This window comes from Sceloporus undulatus, chromosome 1, assembly GCF_019175285.1.
Source record: "Sceloporus undulatus isolate JIND9_A2432 ecotype Alabama chromosome 1, SceUnd_v1.1, whole genome shotgun sequence".
NCBI classification, from domain to species: Eukaryota; Metazoa; Chordata; class Lepidosauria; order Squamata; family Phrynosomatidae; genus Sceloporus; species Sceloporus undulatus.
In genome coordinates this window covers 101,033,869-101,053,435 of record NC_056522.1, presented here as the reverse complement: position 1 = coordinate 101,053,435, position 19,567 = coordinate 101,033,869, and the positions used below count along the sequence as shown (strand labels likewise).

At 41.7% G+C, this 19,567-nt stretch overlaps 1 protein-coding gene across 2 annotated transcripts in view; it reads left to right on the top strand.

The window, feature by feature from the left end:
- Window positions 1–19,567, top strand: part of NKAIN2 (sodium/potassium transporting ATPase interacting 2) — a 718,671-nt gene that overhangs the window by 674,981 nt on the left and 24,123 nt on the right. For both annotated transcript variants that reach the window (XM_042480285.1, XM_042480275.1), the window contains exon 5: window positions 289–349. In XM_042480285.1, coding sequence (XP_042336219.1) covers window positions 289–349 — 61 coding nt within the window. The remainder of the gene's footprint in view (window positions 1–288; window positions 350–19,567) is intronic.

Below are 19,567 nucleotides of genomic sequence, written 5' to 3'. Positions count from 1 at the left end.
GTGAGGCATTCCTATACACTTCCTTTCTATATGCTTATTATTTCTGGGGGATAGGAAGTGATGAATGAATTTTAAAGAAAATTCTCCAGCATTGTAGCACACCCATACAGTCACTATGGATTTATCCTGAGACGATGGTTATTGTTGAAATATAAAATTATGCTAAAGAATTACAGTTTTCATAACAAAATACAAGGAAGATTGATTTTTGTCTTAACAAGTACTCACCATTGCTGAGGATTCTTGCCATTTTTACTGTATATCTAATATTGTTCCATTTTGTTTAAGCTGGCAGGATTCATCTACGCCTGTTATGTTGTGAAATGTATCACCGAAGAAGAGGACAGCTGTAAGTACTAAAGGTTTATTACATGCTGGTTGAAACCATTTTTATATCATCCATCTCGCTCATCCATCTCATTCCGATATCATTCTGAAGACTTTTGTCAGAGTGTAAAACAGGGAATAGGCTGGGGCTGGAAAAGTTGCCTAGCATATTGGATCTTTTAAAAGCCATAGTGGTTTGGGTTAAATGGAGGAAATGTTAAAATGCAACCTTAGAATTACTTCCCCCACCCCAAGAAAATGAAATATTAAATCCCTTCCTCCAAAAAATTCTTCGCAAGTTCAATTCTTATTGGTCCTCACTCACCATGACTGCTATTAAGTCTTGTCCTTCTAATGCTTTATCCTGAAAGAAAAGTCCTTGTAAACTGACTATGGGGTTTATTGTAACACTTCTGGCAAGAACTGACTGTGCAGCAATTCAATGCAATCATGGCACTGCAGAGAGATAAAGTTAGGGAACATTTTTTAGTTTCAGGATAGGTCTAATACATTTGGGTTTCTCCTGATTCATTGGGACAGTAATCATGGTGGAGTAAATATGGCCAATTCAGTTTTTCTTCTTTTAATATTGATTTTAATATAGTTACTTTTTACTCTTTTGGATTAGCTGGTCATCAGTATCAGTCAATCTTTGTTTACATTTTCACGGACCACTTTCTCTTATATTTCAAAAAGAACAACTATGAAAGCCACAGTCAAATGCTACAAATAATTTAAGTAGGATAACCACACAAAACATAAACAGCATAAAATTAAATCAGGGCCTAAATCCAATTTTTAGCTTCAACTTAAAAAAATACATTAAATCATTGGTGATTATGTAACATTTACTTAAGACAATAGGTCTGTTGTAGTTAGGACTGCTAATTGGATTTACATACATTGGCTGGAATCCTGAATGGGATTTACATATGTGTAAGCACCACAGGAAGCAGCTAGCTGCCATTTCCACTCCCTCCTGTGAGTAGGGATGCCATATCACGGCGGCACCCGGGACTGTACCAGTTTTGGCGGTACTGGGCCTGCCCCATCCCGGGTGCCGCCAAATCACGGGTTGGGGCCTGGCCTCTGAGCCAGGCCCGCTCATGCAGCCATGGCTGTGGCCACTAATGCGCACGGCCGGCCGCGCCACCCATCTCCTCTGCCTCCTCCCCCTCCTCCCCTTCCACATTGTGCAGCCGCGCTGCCCTCCTCCTCCACGCAGCTGCGCACCCTTCTCCTCCTCCACACGGCCATGCGGATGAAGCGGAGGAGGGCAGCATGGCCGCATGGAGGAGGCGGAGGTGGAGGCAGTGCTTTCTGCGCGCGGCCCCGCCGCCCGCCACCTCCTGCACGCGGCTGCACCGCCCTCCTCCGCCTTCCTGCACAGCTGCGCCACCCTCCTCCTCCTCCTCTGCCTCCTCTGCCCCAGGCTGGGGGCCAGCGGCAGTTCCCTCTGGCACGCGCATGCATGTGCGTGCCTAAACGGAATGTCATCTTCCTCTGGAAGCTGGCCAATGGCAGAGCAGCGGGGGCGGGGCTGATTCCAGCCCCAGTCTCCCATTGGCCAACCTCAAGGAGGAGGTGGAGCCTCAGAGGAGGAGGAGGAGGAGTGATACTCTGGGCCAGCCAGGGGGAGGGAAAAGCGCACTTTCTTGGCGCATGGTGAGGGGGAGGAGGAGGAGGGGGAAACAGGAGGAGGAGGAAGAGGAGGAGGAGGGTGCCCATTTTTAAAGGTTTTTTTGTGTGCCCTCCATTTTAAAAAATGTGTTCTACATTTACATTGAGTTAAACATGGCTCTTTATCCAGGCGTTTAGGGCCCAGTTAGCATGACCTGGCTGAGTTGTGAATTTCTGTGTTCCATTTTATTCTGTTGAACTGTTGTCTCATTTATTGTTTGTATCCTGCCCTGAGATCTCCAGATATGGGGCAAGATAAACATACTTTAATAAATCACTACTAAAATAAGTAAGTGTCATGGTGTGAATAAATGCACCTAAATGTTATGGGAATGGTGAAGACACTGCAGGGTGAAGTTAGCTTGGCAGGATGGAATTAGCATGTCGTTTCCAGTCCTGTGTTGAACATAGTGCTTTGTTTTCTTCTAATTATCTAAAAAGTGTGTTAGAATATTATTGTAACCAACTGCACAGTTAAACACTCTGGAATCTGGTGGATTTCACTGAGAGAAATTTGTGTATGTGGGATAAATGAAAGTATGTGTTAATTGAGGCTGTGTTGGACCTCATGCAGTTTTCTCATTATCTAACCAAAATTATTTGCCAGTTGCTATTAATTTCAAAAGAAGTGAGAAGAAAAGGGATAAATTGATGAAATTAAGGCCACTCTTTTCCTCTCTTGCATTTACATGCTGGCCCACATTTGTTGGGAACACCTAAGTGTAATGCAAGGTCCACCATAAAAAAATTGATTGAATGGCTTCCAGTGTGAGCAGAACATGAATTGACTTATTTGTTTCATGCTATATCTTGACCTGTTTGAAAGGCTCAGGGCCAGCAACCAACATGTTTTCAATTATCACTATCTATAAGGATAGTATTGCAGTATCAAGAGTGCCAGTTATCTGCACACATATGAATTATCTGCATATCTGATTTTAAAATGATATACGAAGTCTAGGAGTTGTGTGTTAGCTTCATTTCTTTACTATAATTAGGTAGTACTCTGAACTAATTTCCAGGACTTGGACAAAGAAAGGAAGAAAAAGTGAACTAAAGGGAGGGAGGGGGAAGGCAGAAAAGCAAGCTATCCAGCCAGCCAGCCTAAATTAAAAGCTATTGTTTGCACTGATGCATAACTTTATTTTGCATTGCCTGTTCTAGAAGCACTGGCAAAGAGAATAGCTTTGGTTCATGTTATTTTGAAAAACAGGGAAATTCATGTTAAGAGATATTGCTACATACCATCCAAAATGTCACAAATGAAAACCAAGACACACGTGACCAAGCAATATTAGAGTGTGATCAAAATCACATTAAGTTATTATTGAGGAAGAAGACACAAGCTACGAGAGGCTACAACAGTTTGCTTTTGCCTGAGCCTGCTGGGAAGAGCAAGATTCCTCCCCACCTCTCCTTTCCTCCCCTGCTAAGCTAAAGGAGTACAGAGTACTTTTGCACTTTGAACTCACTTTGCAACAGCTAAAGTAAGCTGAGGATAAAGAGTGAAAGTGGGGAGAAGAGAAAGTGGGAGATTATAAAAGCAGTGAAAAAAAGTGGGATGACAGAGGATTTGGTTGGGAGTGGGAGAGTTTGGATAGTTCGAAGGTAAGGCCTGAAATAGATGGCCCAAATAAAGTGGTTTCTAGTCACTTTGGGGTGGGGGGTATTTAGATGGCACGTGCCCCCAAAGCAGCCCAAAGCCACACCGAGGGTGCATTCACACTATGTTATAAACCAGTTTACTAATCAGTTTAAAAGGGGCCCGTTCATACATGGGCCTGTTTTTTCCTAACCTGAATTTCGGGAGAGGGGGTGGCGTAAATCCCCCTTAACCTGGTGCTTTTGAAACTGAGGCAATTTCCATGTCTTTTCAAAAGTACAGGGTTTTTTTTAGAGAGTTGCCAATGGGAATGCACTGACAATCACATTTGGGCACCCAGGAGGGAGGGGTGATGGGCAGAGGGTGGGCAAAGGGGCAGAACGTACCCATCCCATACCACAGGTCTTGACTTGGTGGCAAACCACCATTGTTTTCCCCCTCTTGGTGCTCATGGTGGATTCAAATTTCCGATGCTGTCAAGTGGTCGCTTGAAACCACGACACAGCTGTTTTCCTCTTCTGCCAGTGACTTAGTCTCCTTATCTAAACTGATGCCTTATGCCCAGATGTCACCAAAGTCAGGGAGTGGGTTCTTTTGGGAACATGGTGTGGCTTGTGGGTTTTTGTTTGTTTTTTTTAAGTTTGACAGTTTCAGCACACTGTTGCATTTGTGTGACTTCCACGGAAGGGTTGTAGGGATTTCTTGAAAAGAGCGTTTAATAGGGGCCTGCCATCACCATCCTCTGAGGCTCAGATAGTGTGACTCCCCCCAAGGCAAACCTATTACAGGGTTGTTGTTGGGATAATTATTATTATTATTATTATTATTTTTGCAAAGGTTGTTCAGAAGGGCCTGCCATTGCCATCCTCTGAAGCTGACAGGGGAGTGGTTATGTGCAGAGGGGCACAATATCCCACCTCACCTGAGGTCATACCCTCCCACCTGTAAACCTGTGGATTTCCCCCTCTTTGTTGGCAAAGCGCCATATTATTATGGATGCAGTCACATCACCAACTAAAACAGCAGAAGCAGAATGACGCTGATGTGCATAATTTGGCTGACAGTTTTAAAAAACCGAGAACAATCAAACACATTTGATATGGAGGCTCTATTTTAAATTGATATTTACAGTAGTGTGAGTGTCAGTAGGGTTAAATTGCACTGGAGATATTTGATTGGAGCAAATGTAGTGGGAACTTCAATTCGGAATTGCAACATCGAATCTCCTTGGATCTTCTTGCTACAAAAATGTTAGTGTGAATGCACCCCAAGGCTACACCAAGTCAGCAGCAAGAGCTGGCCCTTTTAGGAGCGGATTTAATCTGCTCCTGCCAGGTGCTGGCTTGTGACTGTGGGAGTGGCCCACTTCATCTGTTTTGACCCTGTCATTCTGCCATTCTGGCACTGGAATTATAATATTAAAGTACAAAGATTTCAATAAATCCCTAGAATTCTCCTTGATAGTATTTTAGGGAAGCTGAGAGTTTTTGGTGTATGTTTGGCAAAACACTGATTGTGTAGGACAAAACAGAGCTGAGCAACTGGAAGATTTAAGGGTGGAAAGGCAGAAGAAAGGGAGGGAGGGAGGGAGGGAGGGAGGGAGGGAAAGAGGATGTTGAAGTCTCAAAACATGATTTTAAAAAATCCAAAGAGAAATTCTGCAGAGGAGTAATAGTGCCTGTGTTGTCTCAACCCTTCCACTCTGCATCACTCTCTACTGATTTTGATATTTTAGAGCAACTCTAATTCTACTACTACTGGGATTATTAGCAGCAGCAATTTAAAACCACTAAACTGTCAACACCTATCTTTCCTTGGTGGGATATAATCTTACTCAAGCAGCTTGTTTGTTTTTGGGGAATCTTATTAGAGCTACATTTTCTAGAAATTGCACAGTAATTCTATTACTGTGAAATATTCATTTAATCAGTTTAGACTGTCTAGCAATTTGACTCCTCTAGTACAAGGTTTATGTCACTAAAATCCAACAATTCAATTTTTTTTGGGGGGGGGGGACATCATTAAATATTTACTTACTTAGTGAAAAGCTCTCGAGGGTCATCAATAAAACAACCGCCCAGTGGGATTTGAAGATTACATGAAATTAAAAGAAGAGATTTCCTGTTTCATTGAATTCTTGCCTTCCTGCTTCTACTCTTCCCTCAGAATGACTGCTAGATTCCTGAGATGTCCCAAAAGGCACTAGCATGACTGTCTAATGGAGCACAATTATGACTGGCCAGGAAACCATCATATTAGTTCTCAAGAGCAGTTTCTTGTTTCAGCTTTAATGGCTTATTCTTTGGGCCTTTTTTCTTTTTTTAGAGTGGGGAGAAGTACCAATGTGTGTTTTCTCCCCTGGTCTTTAAACTGAAGTAATTGTGAGTACATCATATCCTTTCTAGACAACTGATACATAATGAGTGAATGGACATAGCAGGGACAGGATCTGTGGCTACATGTACTGTTTCAAGACTATAAGTGTTCAGTAGAATTATTAGGACATGGCTATTTCACATATTGGTTTTGACCTTTAAGCTTTTCTTGGCTCAGAACCATATTCAATTAACACTGTTTCCACATGTGCTTACCTATACACCTATATGTCAAAAAACACCCTTTTTCAGATGACCCCAATCTCTAAAGGTCAATAGATAACCAAAAAAGGGTTGGACCTTCTTAGTGGTGGCTCTCTGGCTCTTTCTCCAGTGGGCCCTGCCTGGTTTTTTTTTTGGTTTTTTTTTAACATCTGAGATACATTTGGCCCTTCTTATACACAGATTTTTTATACACGGATTCAAGCATCCACGGTTTGAAAATGTTCAAAAAAAGTATAAATTTCAAATATCAAACCTTGATTTTCCATTTTTTTATAAGGGACATGTCATTATATTTAATGGGACTTGATCCACAGATTTTGTTATCCACGGGGGATCTTGGAACCAAACCCCAGAGTATAACAAGGGTCCACTGTACACTGATATTGGCATGGGACAGACAGTCCCAAAGTGCCATGCTGCCACTGATTCTAGGGTTAGGGACTGCACACCAACCACACGGTCCCTAACCCTAGCATGGTGCAGCAGCAGACTAATGGTGGTGTCCCGTGTACACGGGTGCCGCCATTTTGACATAAGCAATGTGCAGCATATACACAGAAGTCCGCCTGGCAGCTCAAAAAGAACTCGATTTTTCTGGGTTCTTTTTACTCTGGAGGGACGCCCCACGGTTTGGCGGCTGCAACATCCCTCCAGAGGGAAATAGGCCTCTGGCAGGCCACCCTTTTGGGGTGGTCGGTCCCAGGCTCTTGATTGATTTTATGCTGCTTGATGTGACTTCATTGTGCTTGGTGTTTGTTTTTAATTCTGCCGGCTGCTATCATATGATTGTTTTAAGTTATAGGTTTTCAGTGCTTTGGTTTTAGTTTTTTGCAAGCAGCCCTAAAAACTTGTTGAAGTGCAGAGTATACATCAAACATAAATAATATGTACACATTAATCAGATGTACACTGGACATGAAGCAGATCCCTAACTATCTACATAAGCTGTGTACACTTTGTACACAGGCAGGCTCTTTTCTCTTACTCATCTAAACACATTGATAAAGCAAAGTTCTATCTGTGCAGTTTTGCATCTCTTTCCTGGGCAACTGCTGCTGGTTAGCAGTGTAGAGGAAGGGAACATAGGCAATTCAGACCATGAAGTAGCAGCTGGGCTCAAGTAAGAGGTGGGGAGAAACAAGGAGGTATGTTCATGGGCATACTGTGCCCTCATTTTCCTTCCCTTGGAAACCTAGAGTAGACATATCTTCATGATCTCTTCCATTCCCTTCCCTTCCCTCCCCACCAGTTAGAAACAGAAATAACAAGCCCTCCTAAGATTTGACACCTGCTTGGTGAGAAGGTTTGGGGATGGATGTTAAGGGAATAGCCCCCTGTGCTCCATTCAAAAAGAGACATGCATGCACATAAACTGCAGCTACATGTATGCATGTCACTAAAAGGTTATTGGCTGTAAATGGACTTTGAACCTGTTCCCTTCTTCTACACTTATGTTTCTTCACTCAGGATAAATTCTTTGTACAGGGTTATGTGTGTTTAAACAAGTATTTAACTCAACTTTTCTTTTGAGCCTTTAACCCTATAGGTAGTATTCCAGGCTTTTTGCACCATGGCAGTGCCATTGCATTTGCTCAGCCAGCCAACCAGTAGGAAAACGTTGAAAATAATATCTTGGAGAGAGTTCTCTCTCTCTCTCCCATTCTCTCTCAAGTTCCAAAACTAGGATACGAAAAAGAGATACCAAAATAGGCAGCAACATTTCATTGTGAGGAAGCAGTTTATTATTTGAATCCACGTTTCTGTTTTGTATTCATCTTCTTCTGTTCTTGGGGATCCTTTTATATGACTAGAATAATTCAAGATCATGCAAAATTTGCAGTCTAACAATTGGAATCCTGTGAGATGACTATAGCTTATATTATTTTGGTCGTTTAAATGTTACCTTGAGGCAGGACAATGCACAGCAAAACCAAACGTACGCACTTGTATATATTTGAAGCTGTAATACAAATTCAAAAAACCTCTCACATTTGAATATTTTTCCCAGCAGTTCAGCAAATATTTGATAGGAAGTTGTTATGGAGATAAAATAAGATTAACAGAGCAATCCTATAGCTGCATTGTGCTGGTATTGATTATGTTTCACTGTTACCCTGGGGAAAAAGAATGTGCTTAATCCATCTGGGAAGGGGGAAAAATACAGCCAGAGCATATTTTAAAATGTGTGTGAGAGCATGAAAAAGAGAAAGAAAGAGAGAGATATGCTTTCAGCATCCATGACAAAGTCCACCAGTCACAGATTGCCATAGTTGCAACACCCATATTCGAGCCACACATGCAGGGAAACAATGAAGCTGGAACACCTTATCTCAAGAGCTCCATTGGTTTAGCTTGCAATAACTCCGATACTACCAATACCCATGCTTCCCTAAAAACAAAGGTTCAAACCCCCTTTACCTTCTCCAAGAAATAAATGTTGGCCATTAGCTGTCAGTCAAGAATAACACAAAGATAAGGATGTTGTACAGTTTCCCCTGGTATTCATATTTCCACCAAAGTGTTTCAGGAAATTATTCTGCTCAGAAATACATGGGATATTTGGGACATTAGGAGGAATTTCCTGGCAGTAAGAGGTCTTTGACAGTAGAACACACTCTCTCAGAGAGTGGTGGAGTCTCCTTCTTTGGAGGTCTTTAAACAGAGACTGGATGGCCATCTGTTGGGGGTGCTTTGATTGTGAATTCCTGCATGGCATAGGCTTGGACTGGATGGCCCTTGTGTTCTCTTCCAACTCTTTGAATCTATGTGCAGAGTAATTTTGCAAAATGGTATGTGGTATACAAATCCCAGGCTGTAAGTGTGCAGAAATACTCATTTTTTCCCATAACTCACAGAAAACTGCAGAAATTGCTTGCTCTTGCATAGAAGGAGAAAATAGTCAATGATTTACATCCTTATTTCTCACAAGCATTGTTATATGAGTACAACATTAAGAGAGAAGGAAGGAAAAACATTCTAGTGGACCTCAAGATAGTAATGAAAAGAAAAATATACTCCACAAAGCTAAAGCCTCTAGGCCTCAATATTTTATTCAGGGCTCAAAACAAAAATGGTCAGTGCTATGAGAAGACCATCAATATGTATTCAGGAATGCATGTGATGATAATTAGTGCAGAGCTTAGTTAATTGCTTACCATGTGGTTAGCTACATAACCTTAACCTATTTGACTAGTCTCTCTTGGATTGTTGCACTGAAAAAGTTTCTTAGAACTGTCCAAGAATTACACATGTTTTCTCTGCATAAACCCCTTTTATTTATTTATTTATTTTCCGCCTTTCTCCTAATACTAAAAGCAGCAAAACCTATCATTGGATGACTCTTAGAGATTCTCTAACAAAGGGATTTATAACACCAAATCACTTTCATTGAAGTGCCAGCACTGACATTCTGTGATGTTGTAAGATACTAAAAATGCTAGGAAGAATGATGAATTCAAAAACCAGAATCAGGAAAATATAAAAGCATACTAAATGAGGTAATGCATATTTTTGGAGACTGGAATGATATACAGTCAGCCCTCCTTATCCACAGATTTTTTAATCCATGGATTCAAGCTGTTTACTGCTCCTTTTTTGACTGGCAAAAAGGCACATTGGGGCCATGGCATGTGATTGCTGTGGCCCCAGTCCAGCTTTGTCAGGGGCAGCTTGAACTTGTACTTTGTCCTTTTCTTTCCTTCTTGAGAGGGATGTCGTCAGGCCTTTTACTCACAATAACACTTTGTTGTTGTTGTTAACTGCCTTTGAATCGATCCCGACTCATGTCTGCCCTATAGATTAGACATCTCCAAGCCTGCTTTTCCTCCACTGCTCTCCTTATGTCCTGCAAATTCTTACCTGCGATCTCCCTGAAGAGTCTATCCATCTAGTTTTTAGTCTTCCTCTCTTTCTACTTCCCTCCACCTTTCCTAGTATTCTTGTCTTTTCAAATGAGCTATGCCTTCACATGTTGTAGCCAAAGTACAGCATCCTCAGTTTGATCATCTTGGCTTCCAGTGCGATTTCAGGCATGATCTGTTCAAGGATCCATTTATATAAAATTTCCAAGCACCAAATGAAAGCAATCTCAAATCTATAGTTTTTTGTGGGGTTTTTGGGCTATGGAGCCATGTTCTGGAAGAGTTTATTCCTGGAAGAATATATTCCTGGAATAAGCTCTTCCAGAACACAGCCACATAGCCTGAAAAACCCACAAAAAACTATGGATGCCAACCGTGAAAGCCTTCAACTTCACAATCTCAACTCTATTTTTCATATGAATGTAATGCTCTGCAGAACCAGAAATGGACCAGCCTGATCACAAACAGAAACAGATACCTTGATCGGCTGGCACCCTGTAACTCTGGGAAATCTAAAGCTCAGCTGAGGTGCAGCTGGTTTAAATAATAGCAAGCAATTAGGCTGCAGACAAAATCAGCGGTGGCATTTTATAATTACAATTAATTTAAAGGTTAATTTCCTTTGGTGCTAAAATCTTATTTAAAACATTTACCAGGAAAGGAAATTAGGATGTTACTATCAAGATGTGTGGAGTGCTTCTGGGAATCCATGCCTATTATCAGTAGAAAATTAGGTTAGGCACAAATTGGGAATTTCAATTCATTTTAGTGTATAATAGATGGTGATCAGGGCCTTGAGTTTGTAGGATTTTGGTTAGGGGAGTCTGTAAGATTTGCATTTCCTTTGTTTGAGGGATTAATTGCAAATGTTTTTAACAAAAGGGCTGGGTTTATATGTGAACAAGCGCAACATGAAAAGAAAATTGGTTATGGATTGCTGCTTTCCTAACTAATGAACTTGATGTTAAAAAAATCCCTAAGAGACATAGTTGTGCTGTGCAAAAAATATTAAGAAAGAGAATCACACACTGGAAATTATGCTGTCACTAGCTTCCTATATGTTAATTTACTTTCTCTCTTGCTACCTAGGTCCATCCCTCTCTGAACATTTATCACTATCTGCTGAGGGAACTGTCAAACGTGAATTTCAAATACATCTAAATAATCTCAGTGCTTTGACAGAAGCAATGCTGCCATTTTGGTGTCTCATCATTGTCATAGGATGCTATTTAATTTTTTAAAAAATATGCCTGATTACTGTCAGAAGCTAGGGGGATTGTGACCACCATTAATTTTAGCCTGTTGTGTCTTCATATATCACACACTCTTATAACATAAATCAGTTTTTGTTTATTTTTCTTTTTAAAAAAAATAATAAATTTAAATGCTAGTGGTATTCACTATAGAAATACAATGCAGCACTGAATAGCTTAAAATCACAACACATTTAGTAACATTCTTTTTAAAATAACAAGCAACTATTCTATTCAGTTAATTACAGAATATCTGTCTTTGGTATCCAATTGTAGTAATTAGGACCTTGTCTGCACTGGCTGATGTGTCTGGGGCCAGTCCAGAGCGTTATGCTCTGGATCTGGCCCCAGACTGGCCATGAGGTGGCTACACGTACTGTTCTCTGCATAAACCAGTTGGGTCAGCACTGCATCAGCACAAATGGCCTGTCCCCAGAGCTGCTGTCATGTCCCTTAACTGCAGGAGCTCCATGGATGAACCTCCCAGGGGCCACCAGAGACCCCTGCTATGTGATCAGGAGGGGTTCCTATACCCTTTCCTCTCATTAGTCCCATAGGTGAGTCCTCCCTCCAGAGAGGTGTCAGCAAGCTGGAAGGTCTGTCCATGGAATCCTGCTTGAAAGGGATGCAGCAGTGACAGGTCTAGGAGCAAGCCATGCCTTTTCCTCATGCTGCTTGGCACAGAGAAAGGGGATGGTTTGGTGCCTGGTATGTTAATTGGTCCAATCCAGCTGTTTGCATGACAAGGGTTTTGAAGAAATATCAGGGCTTCCAGTTCCTGTGACTTTGCTAACTCTGGGGAAAAGCCATGTTAACCAGGGAAAGCCATGGTATTTCACCAGAAGCTGCTGCGCATTGTGGAAACATATAGCACTAGCACTGGGATTTTTCTTCACCCATACAGACAAGGCCTATGATATTCCCATTCTCCCACCAAGTAATTTGACTCATTAATTTCTGGTACTGTTCCTCATAGGATTTCTTGAACTGGTACAGACATAACCAAATAAATGCAATCCATGGTTTAAAAGTTGGGAGTACATCAGATTTTAGGAAGCATTATTAGCCATGGCTAGCATGGGTAAGATATTACAGTGAGTTGAATGAGACTGATAAATTGAGAATGCCAAAGAACAGAGAGGGGGCTGGGAGCAGAGAATGCATTCCAGATTGCTAAATCAAGGCTAGGGTTGTATTTGTATTTCAGAAGCCCTACATGGCATAACTAGGTGTTAGTCAGGTGGGGACATAAGCCTGCATCCCAATGGCCATGACAATTATGCATCTACCCACTGCATGTTGCCTTATTTCTCACCCCTTTCATCCACTCCAGAAATAGCACTGGGCAACTTAACAGGCTAACACTGTTTAGCAGCTGCTAAAGTAGCATCCAGTTCTTTATTAATGAATTCTGTTAAAAAAATACCATTACCTAGCCAAGAAAATCACATCTTTATTTTCTCAAACTCTCATCTGAGTTTTGGCCTGCTAAAATTTACAGCTGAATACCCGGTGATGAGAGGAAGATTGGCCTACTGGCTCCCCGGAGCAAACCAGAGTATGTATATTCCTTTAAAATTTTTGAATGTTTTGCTTAGCATCTCTTTTGTTTGATTGGTGGAAATCCTTGCAGAGCATTTTCTCTAGCATCTCTTAACCTGTAGAATACACTTACCAAAGAGCATTCCCTTAGTCTGACCCTTTCTGGTACTTCACATGCATTATAAGACATTCTTGTCCAGAGTATCTTTGAAGGAGGGTTTTTTTTCCTACTTTTTAATGTTTGGCCTACAGTCATGTTTCTATTATGTTTGATGCTATTTTATTGACTTTATATGAGTGGCTAAAGACTGTGGCAGAGTGAACTGGATAAAGTGTTTGCATAAACATATTACAAAGGTTATTGAAGGACTGCTCTATATCCCCTAAATACACCACACACTTTACCAAAAAAAAAAGGCAACCAAACAACTATCTGAAACACCAGAACACATGTTGCCTTGCCTCAAGCTTATTATATGTTATGTTAGGATATAGCTGTGGGAGATGCTTCGTATGAGCCCATTTGAAATGATAATTACATACACAGAGACTGAAGTCTTGCTTACAGAGATAGAGCATTATGTGCCCCCCCCCCCCCAGGCTGAACACTGCTTCTTCTTTACACAGGGCTCACCTTCCCCCTCCCTGTAATAAACACCCCCCACAATAATCTCTACTCATGGCTCACCTTCCTCCTGCTCCCCAATAACCTGGTCATGTAGTGTCTGGGATTGGCCCATCTGGCTATGTCCCTATAACCAGACACACTACAACAAAGACATCCTACAAGATCTTCCAAGGTGCTTCAAAAGTCTTTGTGAGTTGTGCATAGACTTCTTTGAACCTCCCCAAGCAAGGCATGGCTGTGTTGAGGGGTGCAGGAGGAGACTGAGTCTCAACAGAGTGGAAATTCTTGCATGGAGTAGGCAGTGATTTCGTTCCTCCACAATAACCATGAAAAGACATGCATCACTTTTATGCCAGCACATGTTACTAACATACCTCCAACATTTCATAGATGAAAACTGGGACATATGTGGCCAAGCAACATCAGAAGGTGGTCAGCAAAAGTAATTTAATTAGGGAAAAGATGCAAGTTAAGAGAGGCTGTGGCAGTTTACTTTTGCCTGAGCTTACTGGAAAGGGCAAGATTCCACCCCTTCCTTTCCTCTCCCCCCTGCTGAGTTAAAAGAGTGAAGACTACTTTGGCACTTTGAACCCAGGATGAAAGACTGGAGCGCAGCTTTGGTGCAGCTTCTGGCCTCTTAAAATGCATGTGTCATTTAAACAGCATACCTCCAAAGTGACCTGAAGCAGCTTTATTTTGGCCTGTTTGTTTGGGCCCTATTTTAAGTTATACCTTTTAAAACTCTCACTCTAGGTCTATGGAGTTCCCTTCCTTCTGCTAGAGCTTTTGTCCATTTGTACCAATTTTATTTCTCTACTCCCTTTGCAATAAAGCAGCCTACAACAGCTTCCCAATAACAGTGTATTTCCTTAGGAACTCAGTGATCCTATCTTGCTTTCATTACTCTAAATTTCACTGGCTCAGCCCTACCTGCTATTTTCCCCAGCCCATTTGAAGCATTTTGTCAGGGACAGTTTCTGAATGCTCCATGTGCAAAATGGCACACAGTTTTACAAACAATGATAAAAGTAGCCTGTTCCAATTCAAATTTGACTTAGGGAGAATAGTGTACTTTTACACGTTCTCCCTCAGATCCTTATGCATTATTTATCAGCTGTCGAATATAGTTTAAAGTTCTGCAGTTTTCCATTCTAACAAACTAGTCGATTCTGCAGCTATTAATGGTGGAATATTCTAAGGACGGGGGCCATGATGAAAGTACCAGTGGTTCTGGAAAATTAAAGCCCCAAAGATATTGTTGTTGTGGGGTAGGTGAAGCCAGTGTAGTCTGAAACCCAAGAATGACTGAACTATGGTGTATGGATATGATTCACCTTATCTCCAGGATAAGTGACTTGCAAACTTAGAAGCAAAATAACAGAATATAGACAAATGTATTCCTTGGACTTTAGAAAAACTGATTCAACAAATTTAAAGCAATCTTAGGTGGGTGGCATAAAATTTCTTCTATGGATATAAATACACATGGACAAAAGTTCAAGTGTGGTAGGAGTATCTTAAAAGCAATATATTAACTATACAGTCACAAACAATTCAAGTGAGGAAATGAAATGAGAGTGCTCTAAAGAAACTTGAGATGGCTGCATGAGGAGCTTTGGTTTTGTTGTAATTAGGAGAATAGATTTAGCTCAGTAAAGTCAAATGTGTTAGGATTTTCCTGAACTGGAATGTGACACAGGCATGTCCTCTGTGGTGCTGATTTTCTACTGACTTCATCTGCACAGGACAGGGGTGATGAGCAGCTGGTGTATTTGTGTGTGTTATGTGTGTGTTTATCAAAAGAAGGTTCAAGCTGCAAGGGAGTCCATTTTATATCTAAGTACATCTTCAGAGGACTAAGCTGTCGTTCTGTTTGTTTTGACTGCCAGGGATTTGGATAAGTTGGCATTCTCTAATCACTCTGCAAAGGATATAAGGAACATCAAAGACTCCCTAATTACTGTATACTGCATACTCATGTATAAGTCTAGAAATTTTAGTCAAAAAAATTGACCCCCCTCAAAATCTGAGTTGACTAATCCATGGGCCAATGTAAATAAAGTATTTTAACTCTTATTTAAAAAGGAACCATCCCCTGGTGAAAGGCAAGAGTGTAACCTGTCATAGAAGCACTGACCCCTTTCTACTCTCATCCATTCAGCCTTTAGTGTGAGCACAAGCAATTATGCTTCCTGGAATTTTATAAGTTCTTTGACATTGTTTCCCTTTGCTTCATCCTTTAGAGCCTTTGTTACATGCCCCTAAGTTTTATCCTTACCTGTGGGTCATATCAAAATGCATAATTTTTGCCCCAAAACCTGTCCTCAATTTATATATGAGGTTCATATATAGTCAAGTATATGTTGTAATGTTCTTGTTCATCCCAAGCAGACTGAATATGATAGCAGCTCAGAGCATGAACAAACCTTTTTCACTTTCAAGCTAGTCTTTGTCTAGTTAAGTAATCTCTCCAACCATGTGCTACATCCTGTCTTTTAAAAATTACACCTCCAAGGAAGGTTTTTCTATGCTACCTCCCACCCAAGTGGATCCCCCAGTTGTTTGCCAGCAGAAGATCTGCAGGACAGGTGGGGGCTGCTGGTGGGTGACCATGGATTGGCTAGCCAACCAGATAAGCCCTTCTGGGCCAGGTTAAGAGTTTTGGACCAAGGGGGAAAGGAGCTTCTGGTTCTGCATGAAGAGGAGGGATCTGAGGATGGGTCTCTTATCTCATTTCCTCTTCCCTCATGACCTTAAAGGAGAAACCCTAAAGGAAAGGCAGCACTTACTAGTTCCAGTCAGAAAAAGAAGAACTGCTGAAGAGAAGAGGAGTTGCAGGTGTCCCAGCTAAGGTGTAAGCCCTTTTTACCTTGAAGAAGGTAGACTGTCAAAGACTGTATCTCTCCATACGAACCTGCAAGAATTCTTAAGATCTTCAGTGGAAGGCTTTCTCTTGGTCTTTCCACCATCGCAAGCTCACTTGGTGAGGATACGAGAGAAAGAGCCTTCTCAGTGACTCTTCCTACCCTCTGCCTTCCACAGGAGACTAGGCTGGCCCCCTCCCTGTCTTCCTTTTGCCAACCTTTTTGTTTAAGGAGGCTTTTAATATGTAACTGTGCCAGAAAGGCTTTTTTATTGTAGTGTACATTTATTTTTTAACTTTTGTATCTTTTAAAATAATTTATATTGTTTTAATTAATTTAAATTTATTTTTTAAATATTGTCTATCTATCCATTCACATCCGTATCCTTTATAGTAAAGCCTTGGATTGTGTAGATCATGGAAAACTATGGATTGCTCTTAAAGAAATGGGTGTTCTGCAACATGTGATTGTCCTGCATAACCTGTACTCAGAACAAGAGGCTAGCATCAGTACAAAATACAGAGAAACAGGATGGTTTCCAATTGGCAAGGGGGTCAGGCAAGGCTGCATCATATCATCCTATCTGTTTAACGTGTATGCTGAACATATCATACCTACAGCAGGATTAGACTTTGAGGAAGAAGGTGAGTAAATTAGAGGATGAAATATAAACAATTCACTATATGTAGATGACACCATAGTACTAGCAGAAAATAGCAACAAAACAATTACTGAAGTAAGTCAAGGAAGAAGGTGTAAAGTCAGATTTGCAGCTGAACATTAAGAAAACAAAAATAATGACCACAGACGATTTACATAACTTTAAAAACATTGTAATAGTTCAAGATTTTCCATACCTTGGCTCAGTCATTAATCAGAATAAAAACTACAGTCAAGAAATCAGAAGAGGACTAGGGCTTGGAAGGACAGCTATGAAGGGACTAGAAAAGATCCTGAAGTGTAAAGAAATAATTGAATACTGAAGTCAAGATCATCCATGCTTTGTTTCTATATATAGCTGTGAAAGCTGAACAGTGAATAAAGCTAATAGGAAAAAATCAGTACATTTGAAATGTGGTGCTGGAGAAGAAGGTAGAACTGTAGGATACATGGACTGCTAAAAAAGAGAAATAAATGTTTCCTAGATCAAATCAACCCTGAACTCACCCTAGAAGCTAAGGCCCCATACAGACAGGCCAAAATAAAGCTGTTTCGGGTCACTTTGAGGTATGCTGTTTAAATGATGCATGCATCCTAAGAGTCTGGAAGGACTCCTAAGGACTGGAGCGTGGCTTTGGCATGGCCTCCGGACTCTTAGGACACAGCATATCTCAAAGTGACCCGAAGCAGCTTTATTTTGGCCTGCCTGTATGGGACCTAAGACGACTAAACTGAGGCTGTTGTACTTTGGCCATATCATGAGAAGACATGACTCACTGGAAAAGGCAATGATACTTGATAAGGTAGAAGGCAATAAGAAAATAGGAAGACCACATTCCAGATGGATAGACTCAGTCAAGGGAGCCCCAGACCTGAGTCTGAAAAACCTGAATCTGATTATAGGGTGACTTGGAGGTCTCCCATTCATAGAATCACCATAAGTTGACGTCAACAACAAGCTAACAACAACGAGATGATGCTACTGTTAAGTGATTTGTTGTTGAGTGATGAAGCATGCCAAAAAAAATTACTCTTCAGTGGCTTCTCATCAGCACAGAGAGGTACCAAATGGAGTCCTGTAGGGTTTCTATCTTAGACTCAGTTTTGTATTCATGTTTTGAGGGAAACATGTTGTGGAAATGGTCATCAGATTTGGAGATGTGAGTAAACCAGGAAGTGTATTCTACTCTAGCTGAGAATAGATTTAGGACCTTATCGCACCTCTTAAATAACCCGGTGTAGTGAAAAGACAGATTGGCCTGTGATAGCACCAGCCAATCACAAGCCAGCTGATGTCCACCAATAGGATGCTGGCTGGGGAAGGTTGAAAATGCCGTGTGTGACAGTGGGAATCTTAGATAGGGTTTAGACTCCAGAGAGATAGGGTCATGCCAAGTCCAGAGAGAGACATGTTGTTTGAGAGTTCCGGGGGGGGGGGGGGGGGGGGGGGGGGGGGGGGGACTGAGGTTATAGTCCAGTGTGAGGGGCTTATAATTTAATAGATACTCCAGGTTAGGGAGTTATCTCGAGGAAATAACCTGCGGGTTATACTTTGCATGTGTGGCAGATTTATTATAGGGCTTAGGAAAGCTAAGCAAGAGAAGGGACAAGGTGAGTGTCCTTGAGAACCTGTAACATTGATACAATGTGGAGAGTTGAACATTTATAACAAAGGCCCGTTCCGGACGGGTGTATAGTACGTCCCCAGGACGTACTAGGGTTAGGAAGGGGTGTCGCTTCCTGACGCCCCTAACCCTAATACGTACTGGGTACGTACAAAATGGCGGTGCCCGTTCCACACAGGCACCGCCATCTTGACTTAGCAGACGCATAGCATCCACACACCACACACCGCGCCCTGGATGTGACGCCGCAAGTGCGCGACTAGCGCCTCGAGGCATCACATCCGGGGCGCAAAAAGAAGCGACATTTTGGCGCTTCTTTTTTGCGGCGCAAGGGAGCCTCGTGGTTTGGCCGCTGAGGCTCCCCCACACTGCAAATGGCGGCAGCGGCAGACCGCCGCTTTTAGGCGGCCTGTAACGCACCAAAGTTAACATCAAGGAAGTAATATTACCAGATGAACTAAGAAACACAAGGGCCTGAACCAATGTTTATTTAAAGCTGTTCAAGTAACGTCTGTTTAAAACAACTGTTTAATCAAGTTCAGATTTTAGTTTAATAAAAGCTTGTCTGTAATTTAAAATTACATCCACATTACCATCATTGTACACGTTTCTTTAAAAAAGGAGATCTTTTAAAGTGTCTAACTGAAGCCCACTACAGACTCGTGCTTTGTGCCTGGGGCCAATTTTAGGGCCCCATAGGGCTGGGCGTCCATATGTGGCAAGCCCTACAACCAATGCCCGTGCACCATCTTTCTATGTCCCCATCCACACAGTGCGCAGCATTGTGATGCAGGGGTGTCTGGGCGCCCAAATGGCACTCGCTGGAAGAGGCATCATTAGAAGCGTTTATGACACTTTTAAAAAGAAGCCGCTCTAGGCAGCCTCTTTTTAGGGAGCGCATCAGTGCCGCACCGTGCAGCTGGTG